This window comes from Stegodyphus dumicola, chromosome 9 (assembly GCF_044657685.1).
Source record: "Stegodyphus dumicola isolate Sdum_Otavi_A_Nest chromosome 9, ASM4465768v1".
Lineage (NCBI taxonomy): Eukaryota > Metazoa > Arthropoda > Arachnida > Araneae > Eresidae > Stegodyphus > Stegodyphus dumicola.
This window is the reverse complement of record NC_140776.1, coordinates 181,480,819-181,493,621: the sequence shown is the minus strand read 5'-3', so window position 1 is coordinate 181,493,621 and position 12,803 is coordinate 181,480,819. Positions and strand designations below refer to the sequence as shown.

The 12,803-nt window shown below is 34.6% G+C and overlaps 1 protein-coding gene across 2 annotated transcripts in view; it reads right to left on the bottom strand.

The window, feature by feature from the left end:
- spz6 (Spaetzle domain-containing protein 6) overlaps positions 1 to 12,803 on the bottom strand; it is a 196,582-nt gene that overhangs the window by 31,638 nt on the left and 152,141 nt on the right. The window contains exons 1-2 of one of the 2 annotated variants that reach the window (XM_035372614.2): positions 10,323 to 10,469; positions 9,953 to 10,206 (exon numbers count right to left, since the gene is read on the bottom strand). In XM_035372614.2, coding sequence (XP_035228505.2) covers positions 9,953 to 9,955 — 3 coding nt within the window. In that variant the 5' untranslated portion in view covers positions 9,956 to 10,206; positions 10,323 to 10,469. Of the gene's footprint in view, positions 1 to 9,952; positions 10,207 to 10,322; positions 10,470 to 12,803 lie in introns of those variants that run through there. The other variant, XM_085824423.1, reaches the window with a different exon arrangement.

Below are 12,803 nucleotides of genomic sequence, written 5' to 3'. Positions count from 1 at the left end.
AAAATAGTTTTTTCTCTCATTTTCAACATACAGTACATACAGTTGTAAGATTATTTACTGAGTACATTAAGTTACAGTTGAATGTGAAGAATCTTAAGAACTGGTAAGTGAATAATCGCTTGAGATCGTAAGACAGATTTTAAAACTTGGAAAGGGTTAAAAGACCCCTTATTATTCAAATAAGATTTAACAGAACTCCGTCTTGGAGTTTTACAATAAAGCCGACACTCGGGCTTGAACTTAGGAAACTAAAAATTAAAACTTAACTAATCTTAGCTAAAACGGTACAGCCGAAGCTATCAAGATTCTAACGGAGTTGGCCCCTTAACGCTAATAGAGGGCTATCAAGGGCCTAAAATACGGCAGGGCGTGATAATAGCTTAAGAGGTAATAGCCTAAAAAGGCGGACGCTTCCTAGCCAGAATCTCTGGTATCTCTCTGACTAAGACAGTAGAACTTCGCGGTTAAATACCGCTCTTCCTTAATTTGCATTCAAACGTGATTCTAAAACTACATTCTGGCCGGAAGTGGTAAGTTGAAACTAAGAACCGATAGGAAAGGAAGTTTAACTCAAAAATTTAACTGTTAATAAAATTAACATAATCCTTACATAGTAAGTAACAAAAGTGTACGTAGACCCTTTCTTGGAAAAAGATCCAATTATGCGAATTTTTGATTATCCGAATGGGCGTTCCTATCTGCAGTATTCTGCGGCTTTGCGTTATTTTTGCCATTAGACTTTTAGGTAAGAGCCAACTTGCGTGTTTCTTCAACTGTGTAGCCGTTATCAAACTTACATTGACTTAGTAAAATTCATTATTTTGAATTAAGCCATAATTGCTGGCTATGTTCTGTAAACAGGAGCGATACCGTCTTTTAACTTTTATTTGAGTTAAATAAAAGGTCATTTACACTCTTTCTCAGTCTCTGCGGTACTTCACAAGACATAGTGAAAATTCACTTCTCGTCTTCAAACGTTTCGCATATTGTATGTTTCCAACGAATACCACACATTATAATATACTTGAATAATTTACTAACGCTTAGAAGGGAAAAAAATCATAGAAAAATGTTCAGTTTTTATTTTCACTTATTTAAAAGGAAATTGAATTTAATAATTCTGAATCCTCCTGTTGATTTTCTTGGTCTGTTAATAATCACAGTTGTATTTGTAAATATCTGAGTTACGTGTATGCACGACTGGCGAAGGGTCAAAGTAAACGCAGAAGATTTATTTTTCCACCAATGACACCTCCATTCGAACTATAGAATCTAGGAATTCTAAACACATGATATTTCGATGTTTGGTTTCGGTCGAAGTGACTACTAAAAACACGCTTTCAACAGCTGTCTTGCTTACTCGCAAAATTTAAAGGATAAACAAAGCAATCGATCAAACACGTGAAAACACCAGCGACAGACAATGAAAACTATGTGATCTCAGGATTGCCAGATACCAAATGCCAGATTCAGCCTAAAAAAGTTGTCTTTTTATTTAGTTATTTACTTATAATAAATTAATTTCAGAAAAACCTTATTAGCCGAAAGGGGCAATTTGCCCAAAAGGACTATTAATTTCGTTTCGGCATTTTGCGTTTGGTTCGCTATAAACGGTATTTCACTTTTAAAATTGTTGCCACCAATTATTAGAGCCTGTGTTATATCTAAAGAAATTAAATAATGAAGAATCTGCATAAATGTATGTATGTTTCTCGCACTGCGAAAAAATAACGGTACCTAGGTAACAAGTTTTGAATAACGTAGTCCTGGAAGAACGTAGTATAATATGGACATCTAGAAGCCCAAATTTGGAATTTGTTTTATTATCCGTTTCATACTTTGTAAAACTTTAGCGAATTTTTGATTAACAAATTCGAAGAATTCAAAGCGAGCAATGGCAACATTGTTCGGAAGGCGGTGGGAAATTTATCTCCAGCTAGCTAGACTGTGTATCGGAAATTCTAACAATACGTTCTTTTTAAATTATTTTATGATACTTCTGTTGAAATGAGTTTTATGTTTTAAGTGCAAAGAACATGATGTATAATAAATAAAGGTAACATACAAAGTGTTAAAAAACGCCCGATTGGCCGTAATATAAAATCTAAAAGCTTTCAGTTACATTTTTAAACATAATAATATTTTAGATTTATAAGGTATTTCTCCCACTTTTCTAGTGTGCCTTCGAGGTGTAGTGATTCTGCATGATGGGCCGGTATTCCAAAGGTCCGTGGTTCGATTCCGGCGAAGACGATTGCTTATTTTTCATCTTGCGCCTGGTTCCAAATTACCTAATGTGTCTACAATCTTAGAAAAAATATGTTTTTTAATTCTTTTTTAATGTTAGATAATTCAATCAGAAAAATATTAAAATATTAAAAATGATGCCACCGTTAAGAAAAAAAATTAAGTAGAAATATATAGAAAAAGTTAAGATACGTATATAATTGCCAAATTTACTGTCACCATTCGATTTTGTTTTAAATGCAGATGGCGCAGATTTAGAAATTTTATATTCGATTCAATATAAGCTGAACCCTATTTATTTGTGGCATTCATTGTATAGGATAACTCTCGTTCTCAAACCCTGTTAACAATTCCCAGAAAAAGGGCTTTTTAAATGGCTATTCTATGCGGTATTAAGCAGTTCACTTTTATGATACTGAAAGCATAGAAAAGCTGTAACGCAGCATAGACGGGAAAAAAATCTGTTTGACATTAAAACATTACAGCTTAATTAAAGGTATACGGTTTTCTCCCAGTGAACTTTAAAGTTACTGTACGATAGTGAGCCGTTGCCATAGCAACGCAACTAGGAGACAAAATTTAAATTACAGAAGATACTCTCCTATTTAAGGAATATAAATTTACGATTAGGAATTATCTTTAGGAACACCTTTAGAAACTATCACTACACGGTGATAATTCCTAAAGATGTGTAAATCTTCAGGAAGTCTTTAGTTACATAATAATAGTTCCAAATATTTCTTTTATTAATGATAGTTCCTAATATTTCTTTTATATATACCGTTACGTACATACAGTGTCGTAATGGAGTGAATGCACACAGAACCGAGATAGCTTGATAAAATTTATTTTCCTAAAATAAACATTTCAGTATTCTTAAACTTTCCACAAAAGTACTCGAACAGCTTTTTTCAGTAAAGCTCTTTTCACAATCAGTAGTTATCACTTCAAACTACACTGACTACCAATAAGTATTTGGACACTTATGCAAATGACGATATCTGCGGTCCTAAGGTACGTCACGGACTCCGCCGGTATATATCGTGCAGGAAACAGCATCAGCTTTAGTCGCATGCAAGATGCCTCGCAGTTCGTAGCTCTCTGATTTCTGGAAAGGTATAATTATCGGTTATCACAAATGTGGCCGATCCTTAAGGGACATATCTAGCGATCTGAAGTACCCAAAATCGACAGTGGCCTATGTGATTAAGAAGTAGAAGGTGAACGGTGATTGTCGGAATGTGCCCCGAGTCGGCAGACCAACGAAACTGCGAGATTGAGACCGACGAGTGCAGTCCACAGAAATTCGGAAGAACCGCACCCAACCGATGGCCCTCATCCGCGAGGAGATTCAACAGGCATACGGGAGTATTGTTTCAATGAATACTATCCGTAAGGAAGCACATCTGCTTGATTTTCATGGTCCTGCTGCTGCCCATAAGCCTTCGTTTACAAAGTTCAACCGCGCTGCTCGGTTAATGTGGTGCAAAGCACATCGAAATTGGACCGTAGATCAGAGGAAACGGGTTCTTTGGAGTGACGAATCAAAGTTCACCTTTTATCGTTCGGATGGCAGGGTCTGGGTCTGGCGTCTACCTGCAGAACGTCTCCTGCCAGAATGCATTGTGCCAACAGTCAAGTTCGGCGAAGGGGGAATTATGATCTAGGGGTGTTTCTCCTGGTATGGGCTGGGACCCTTGGTCCCCATTCATGGTAAGCTCAGCTCCGATGCCTACTGCACTGTTTTGGATGACAATGTGCTTCCTACGTTGTGGCAGTTTTACGAGTTGGACCCCTGTTACTTTCAGGACGACAATGCCAGTTGTCATGTTTCGACGTTAACCAAGGCTTGGTATGGTGCCAATGGAGTTCATCGAATGGACTGGCCTGCCCAGAGTCCAGACCTGAACCCTAACTAGACCAGAACCTCTGGGACGAGTTGCATCGCCGAATTCAGGGGTGCACTACCCGTGCAAAATCGGTGAAGGAAATTCTATGTGTTCTCCAAGAATACCACTAGCTGTCATACAAAGACTTTTGGAAAGTCTGCCCCGGAGGGTCCACGCTGTAATTACCTCTCGTAAAGGCTCTACCAACTATTGATTTTGAATATAGTTTTTCTTTTCTATCACAGGTGTCCAAATACTTATTGGTAGTCAGTGTATTAAGAATGCTAAACACAACGCAATGCAGAGCGCATCTAAAGCGAGAAACTCGCACGGAGATCTCTCAGTACTCCGAAGCCAATCCTGAATTAAACAACAACTTAGAGCTGATTCCAGTACCTACGATTTCTTGAAATTGCTGGAAGTCATGACAGTTGCAGGTACGCAACAGTATGTGCCGGATACAGTTACAGATACATAGGCATTTAGGCCATTTACAGTTATATGGGGATCGAACCAAAATGTCGCCAAATGATGGCCCAAGTTTGGCGAATTTTGGCGATTTCTTGCCAATTAGGAGACAAAAGTTAGTCTCAAAAACCATCGCCAGCGTAGTGATATCTCGCCAATTTACCAAGATACCCATTTACCTTTATGTTAAATAGATTTATCCTTATAGTCTTGTTTTTTCGACAAAGCTTCTCTTTATAAAGGCCATTTGTGTTATACTAAACAAATTTCGTAGCAATGCAGATATTTTCTAATGCCATTCACTTTCGAGCTTTCGACTTTCTGCTCCATTTTTCGTTAGAATTTTCTGAAAATCGTACAGAAAAGTAATTCTGTTCTGAAATATAAACCAGAATATTGAATATCTTAAGCTTTTCTGATGAATATTATTTTAGGCCCGTATAATTTCATGAATGCAGTCGTAAGTAATGCAGTTTTATTATTTTATTTAAAATATTTTAATACTTTGTAGGATTCCTCACGTTTAATGCTGAGTTACTGTTGAAAGTGAAGAATCTTAAGAACTGATAAGCGAATAATCGCTTGAGTTCGTGTGACAGGAAATAAGAAGGGTAAACTAGCCCTTTGTTATTCCAACTAATAGTTAACAAAACTCCGTCTTGGAGTGTACAATAAAGCCGACACTTGGGCTTTGAACTTAAGAGACTAAGAATAATACTAATCTAAACTAAAGAGGTATAGCGGAAGCTATCAAAAATTCTAACAGAGTTGGCTTCTTAACGTTAATAGACTGCGTAGCTATCAAGGGCCTAAAGTACGGCCGAGCGTGATAATAGCTTATGAGAGAGTAGCCTAAAAAAGGCGGACGCGTGCAGACAGAATACCTGGCATTTCTCTAATTAAGATAGAAGAACTTCGGGGTTAAATACCGCTCTTCCTCATTATGTATTCAGACGTGATTCTAAACTACGTTCTGGCCGGAAGTAGTAAGTTGAAGTCAAGAATCGACAGGATAGGAACTTTAACTCAAAATTAAACTTTTAACAAAATTAACACAATCCTTACAACCTGCAACATAAAGTAAAACGGCAAGTAGAATATCAAGAATATAAAAATAAATAAGCAAATTTATATAAACATAACTCAGTTAGTTATAATGATAAATTGATTTAAATTATGTTACATTTATAGCCCATTTTGACATTATGAAGTTCTGATCTCTTAAACATGTTGGTATTCTGGCGAAGGTTGATGGAAGAAATAAAAGATACAGGAAAAAATTAACGTAAAAGTAACGTATTTGCTAAAATAAACCTTATAAATTTTATTGCATGGGGTTTAGTCAAAATTTTAATTAAATCATTCTGATTCCTCTTAATTTTATTTTATTCTTATTTGAGTAACTATCACAAATTATTCCGTTAGTATTATTATTAAAAATTTAGCATCTTACTATTACTATCATTTTAAATCTAATATATGCACAGTTTATTTTAGCACATTTTCTTGAATGCATAATTTGTACAGTTATAGAATTTTCACAGTAAATGAAATAAATTCCTTGAAAATTTAAGCATTCAGCGCCTTTAGTTTTCTCTTAAATTGTATGCAAAAAGTAAAAAATTTAAAAATTGAATTTGACATTATTTTCATTAAAGTAAGTTATCGGACGAGAAATGCCTTGTAAAGCTATTATTTATTCATTTCATCATAACGCTATAATATTCAGTGATTCGAATCTAAAATTTAAACGAAGAAGATATTCCACGATTTGAAACTGAATTCTTATTTAAAATTTCAAAACATTTGCTTTCTAGGGAATTTTCTAAAATTTCGCAGATCTCTTTTACCTCGCATTTCGTTTCCCCCCTTCACCTCCAGTTTGTTTTTAGTTTCTATTATTCTATTTACATGTTAGAATTCTGCGCCATTTTTCGTTAGAATTTTCTGAAAATCGTCCACTAGAGTAATTCTATTCTGAAATATAAACCAGAATATTGAATATCAAGTTTTGCTGATTTTCTAGAATACGATAAAAAGGCCATTTCCCAAAGTCACTTTCCATTTTTACTTCCTTGTACGAAGTAAAAAGGAAGTATTGTAATCGCGAAAAGTTTCAGCCAGCATATTTCAACGAAAATATCCCAATTTGACCTCTTTCAAATGCAATTTAACGATGTATTTCCGTGATATATGTACGTAAGGACAGAATAAAACATTCTTTTCCTCCAAAAAAATTAAAAAACTGCTTTAAAATGAATTCTGAAGAGAATTTTTCGTGGCGTCTGTACGAACGTATGTACGTACGTATCTCGCATAACTCAAAAACGAGTAGCCTCAGAACGTTGAAATTTTGTATATAGGACTGCTTAACATGTAGATGTGCACCTCGTATTTTGGTTGCAATTGGCCGCACCAAATGTATATAAATATATTGATATATATATCTACTCTGTTACCCGGCTCAGTGATCTCAGTTTCTTTACTCTTACATATTTGTAAATTGTACATTTTTTTGCTTTAAAAATGATTGAATTATGTTGTTTTTATCTTCCGATTAAGGTTTTTATGCCTTTAATAAATCTGTATGCAATATTTTTAGAATTATCAACAATTTTAAAGTTTCTAAGTGCGCTAAGCCTTTTTTTATGGGGACCATTGATTGTTTACATTTGAAACAGCAGACTAGTGGATTTGTTTCCAATCTAGAGAAACTTAGCTTCGCAACAACAAAGATAACGCCTTCATTTATTATTTAAATCATGCTTAATCCTTTCTGGAATTTTTTCGAGGAAATAAGCTATTTTACGTAATAAGCTATTTAGCTAATAAGCTAATAAGCTATTTACTATTTTACCTCGTAAGATTTAATTCGTAATTTTTAATACAGATATTTTGAATTTTTATGTATTTTTGCCTTGTCGCGAAGTGAAAACTGAATTAATTGAATGAGAAATACTCAATCGTCTGTGAAAAACTGTTTCTGTTTTGTTTTGTTTGCTTAATTTCTTTTATACATTGTTCTAGCTTTATTATAGTATTTGAATAAAACATGTGGCAACGATTAGATAATTCTTTAAAGGATATAAATTTTGTGCATTCTGAGTTATAATATGAACGAAATATAATACTGTTAAGTGAACCTAGTGCCAGAGTGTCGCTATGGTAAACAAAGTGAATTTTAAAGAATGCACTTATTGTGGCATAAACCACATTCTACAATAGACCACATTCTATTGTGGTTTATGCGGTGTAGGCGAAGTAGGTTTAATTCAATCTAATAAGTTTAAATGAAATACAAGAAAAAATGCGTATAATTTAATATTCCGTACAGGGAAGTCATGTGGTGTCATCAGATTTTTTTTTATCAGTATCTAGATATCTTAAAATTCTTACATTTGTTCAAAGCTCACTTTAGGAAACAGTGCAATATAAATTTTGATCATTAAATTTTTCGGAAAAAATTTAGTGTAAATCCCACACCACCAAAGTTCCGCGAATTTTACCTCATAATTGTCCTGCGAATTTTATTTTTTCCCCCTACGACGATAAAATTCCTGCTTTAACTACACATATTGGAAAAACGAAATGCTAGATATTAGATGATGGAATAGATTTTTTCTGATAGTCTCAATAAATTCTCAGTTTTCTTTCAATATTATTTTCTAAATTGATTTATTGTTGAACTACTTTTTTTTTTAGTTGCGGGAATCGCATGCGAAAAATCTTCTCAGTTTCTTTTATTTCATTGATTTTCAGATAGCCACCATTTTTAAACAATAACAATGGCCTAGAAAAGAAGATTTGTAGCAAAATATTATAGTAAAAATGAGTTTTTAAATGATTTGCTTTGTACGGCTGATGAGCAAATGAAAATAGCTAAAATTAAAGCAATAACTTTCCCTCGAAAATTTTAATAAATGAAGCGATGGTTGATTTGGTTTGTTTGATTATGGCAAAGCAAGCGATGGGTATCTTTCTAGAAAAAAAGGGAAGACTTTCTAAAGCAAAATGGTTCGTATAGATGTTAAACATGGGTAAAATCACGTGTGTGTGTGATTATGGCAAAGCCTCGAGGGCTATCTGCCTAAGAAAAAGGATGCCTTCGTGGAGGACTTTCTAAGGGAAACTGGCTCGTATACACGTTACGGAAAACCACGAAAACGCCCATGCAGCCAGCCCGTCCGCGGGATTCGACCCTCGGACCGAACTACCAGTGTTTAGCGACTTTACCGCTCGGCCGCTGGTGGGCCCCGGTAAAATCACGAAAACGTCCATGTAGACAATCCCTTAGCTGAGATTTGAACCTCGGTCGAATTACCAGTATTCAGTGTGTTTATATCTTGGATATAAACACGCCTTGAGGCTGTTTATATCTTGGATTACGAACGTTCTGTTCGCTTCGATGGTTCTGACATCAGGCCTTCCTTCAGGAAGGAAGGGGGAATCTTTGAAGATGTTTTTGGTTTGGAGAAAAGAGATTTAGAAAGCATTGAAAAAAAAAAAAAAAGATAAATGATTATTAGGGCAGTAACTTTATCATGCCATGAAGTTTCGCCGTTATTTTTCGGAAAATTTTAAGAGATTTCTTAAAGCTTCGCAAATATCATATTTATTCTGAAAATTTGAGATCTTTTTCTGGGTGTCATCATTAGCCGTTGGTTAAGACCGCTGAATATTGGCAACTCGATCTTATTTTAATATGAAAAAATATTGCCTTAAACCTCTAATATGCACTTAAAACTATATAAGTACAGTTATAGAAGATTTTAATAAATTACGGCCAGTTAAACGGGAAGATTAGAAATAATTATAGGGTTACAGGTACAACTGCAGATAATTACAGGTGTTTCAGGCTCCAATTACAGGCTATTGCAGAGACAATCCTGGGGGACTACGTTCACGATTAATTTGAAATCACAGTTAATCCGAGAGCAGTTAAGCAAACGCAGGGAAAAAAAAAAAAAAAAAAAAAAAAAAAACAGAACAATTTATGTTGCAGTTAAAGTAAAAATATTAACAATTTACAAGTATTTTCAAACAATTTAATTTGGAAAATAAGTTAATCTGGTTCCTGAAATTAAATCAATATTCGAAACATAAAAAAAATAATTAAAAAAAAAATAACGAAAAAGATAAATCCTCGTTTAAAAGTAAAAATGTCGATTAAAAGTTTAAAAAAAAAAGAAAAAAAAAAAATTCTGGTTTCCTTTACCCGGAGGTTGACTATGACCGGAGGTACTTTTATTTGACATTTACGCTGATCTAAGAGGAACGTTGACTAATTTTGAATTTCCATTGCCTCTAATTTAATAACGCATTTAGGAAAATAAGTTTTAAAAACTTACCATATTTTCTCGTCTGTTTCAACGCTTGAAGATAGAGGAATCAACACGTTTTCGTCATATTAGATGGTCGCACAGCCTGGAGACTGATCCCAAGAAAGTTAAAAAAAAATTATCCAGTCCTTCAAATTTTGCGAAGAGAACACCAATCAATCAGTTGATGTATAAAGTGCAATCGATGGGTGTTCATAATCCATACACCTGTTCCAGCATTTTCACATTATTTCGCTTGTCCAGTTACGTTCAGTAATTCATTCCTGTAGGAAGAACCCGCAAAGTCAGAAATAAACAAAAAAACAAAACAAACTTCTCGGAGAGAAGACGTGAAGAGCCGCCAGGGAAAACAGCGTGTTAAGAATGAGGAAATTCTTACCTGTCCCGAGCTCACGAGCCTTGCCATGTTTTGTCAGGTCACGCTAATTCTTGTGGAACTTCAGTCAGGCCCTCAAACTACATGACGTCACGCCCGGCAAAGCCCAGCGACCTCTAGGGACAAACTGCGGTACTAGAGGTCGTCGACCGTACACCGTGTGTCACGAAATTCTCACCAAAATGTGTTTTTGGGATTTTCGACGAGATATATATCCATCGATGTAAAACTAAAAGCAAGTTGGAAGTCAGAAGAGAAGGGTATACAGGAAAGCTTCGTTTTACGCGAATTCGAAGCGCGCGATAGTCACTCTGCCATTGAGCGAACCTTGCTCGTGTGTTGCACTTCATCCGAAACACTTAACTCGCTTTTTAAAACCCCTATTGTTTTCAGCTTGAGACAAATCCTGTCTGGCATAAGTGAATGTTGTTGCTAACCAACGATGCATAAGTTCTTCTCTTTAGTGTTGTAAATGCATGTTGCTGAATATGGCGTTAAGTCAAAAGTATAAAATATTTTTTTTTTTTTGAAGTTCTTAACAATGTATACAACAGCTGTTATTTTATGCCATGAATGTAGTTAATAAAGTATGTTACTAATGCCCATAATATGTTGACTGCGAAATTTCCAACATTCCTTCTTATGTGCACTTGCTTAGTCACTTACGCCTTTTGCACGGAAAAGCTGCCTAAAGCATGATAAGTCCGTAGTTGCTATAGCCAACGAATAGAAATGCTAACAAATAAATAACTAAAAGGGAAATTCTAAGTACGTAGCATTTAAAAAAAAGTATTAAGATATACCATTCTCACACAGATATTCATATATTTATGTAAACCATTTTTGGCCCATTCAAATAATACTTAAACCAGTCGTATCAAAGTGGTGGCACCCGAAGCAATATTTTGCGGACAGCGAAAACATTTCCCTTAAATTAATTAGCATGATTATGACAAGAATTTGAACAGAAGAATGAAAGAATTGTTTACATTTGAAACAGCAGAATAGCAGATTGGTTGCCAATCTAGAGAGACTAAGCTTCGCAACAACAAAGATAACGCCTTTATTTATTATTGCGAATTAAATCATGCTTAATCGTTTCTGGAATTGTTTTCGAGGAAATAAGTGTTTAAGATTTACTTCGTAAATTTTAATAGAGATATTTTGAGATTTTATGTATTTTTGCCTTGTCGCGAAGTGAGAACTGAATTAATTGAATGAGAAATACTAAATCGTCAGTAAAAAACTGTTTTTTTATGTTTTTTTTTTTTTTTTGCTTAATTTCTTTTATACATCGTTCTAGATATATAAGAGTATTTGAATAGAACATGTGGCACCGATTAGATGATTCTTCAAATGATATAAATTTTGGGCATTCTGAGTTATAATATGAACGAAATAATAACGCTGTTAAGTGACCCTCTCGATAGAGTGTCGCTATGGTAAACTAATATAGCGAATTTTAAAGAGTGCATTTATTCTATTGTGGTTTATGCGCTATCGACAAAGTAGATTTAATTCAATCCAATAAGTTTAAATGAAATGTAAGAAAAATGCGTATAATTTAATATTCCGTACAAGGAAGTTATGAGGTGTACACATCAGATTTTTTATATTACGAAAAGAGTAATAAAAAATTGCTGCAGAGAAGCTTTTTGGAAAAACACTAGCAAAAGGAACATTCATAAAGTATGGACATATAACATTCATAAAGAATTTTTGACACTCTTTTATGGCCCAGAAAGAAATCTGTTGCTATCTTTCGTTTTGTTACTGGCCATGATTGCCTTTTAAAATATCTGCATCGACTGAGCATTATCCTAACCCCAGTTTTCAAACTGTGCAACCTTCATGAAGAAAGGGATGCTCATATCTTAATCGTTGTCCTGCACTTAAGGTTAGATCACTCTGGGTGAGATATTGCCAGAGGCGAGACAGAAAATATATTTATAGATTATATTGTGGACTATTTTATAGTTCTGAGGATTTCTTTTAGCTAATCTTTAGAATATTGTAACTGTTAGTTTGGCGACATTTTGGTAAGGCGATAAAGGTTACTAGCTAGGACTTTAGCAATAATCTGAGAAGTACATAGTTCGAATCACAGATTATTTTGTCTCAGAGAAATGAGAGATCATGAGACACGTGATGTGAAATTTTCCGGAAAATTCCGATCGTAATTTTAGATAATAAGCACTTAGAAACAATTTCGCTGCTAAAGTGCTGAATTGTCCACTTATTTGTTTGGCGCTTTTTACAAGAGTAAGAAGAATTGGATTTTTGTCAATTTTCTTTGACTTTTTAAGTGAAAATAGGTCGATGTGTACATGAATAAAGTCAAGAGTGTGCACAGTGCTATTTTTGTGCAATTCTGGGATGTTTTTTTAAGTGAAAACAGGTCGACGTGTACATGGATACCGTGTATGTGGAATTCTTAAAAACGCGGCAAGCAGTTTGCGATTCTGCACTTTCTCCCAATTTTGC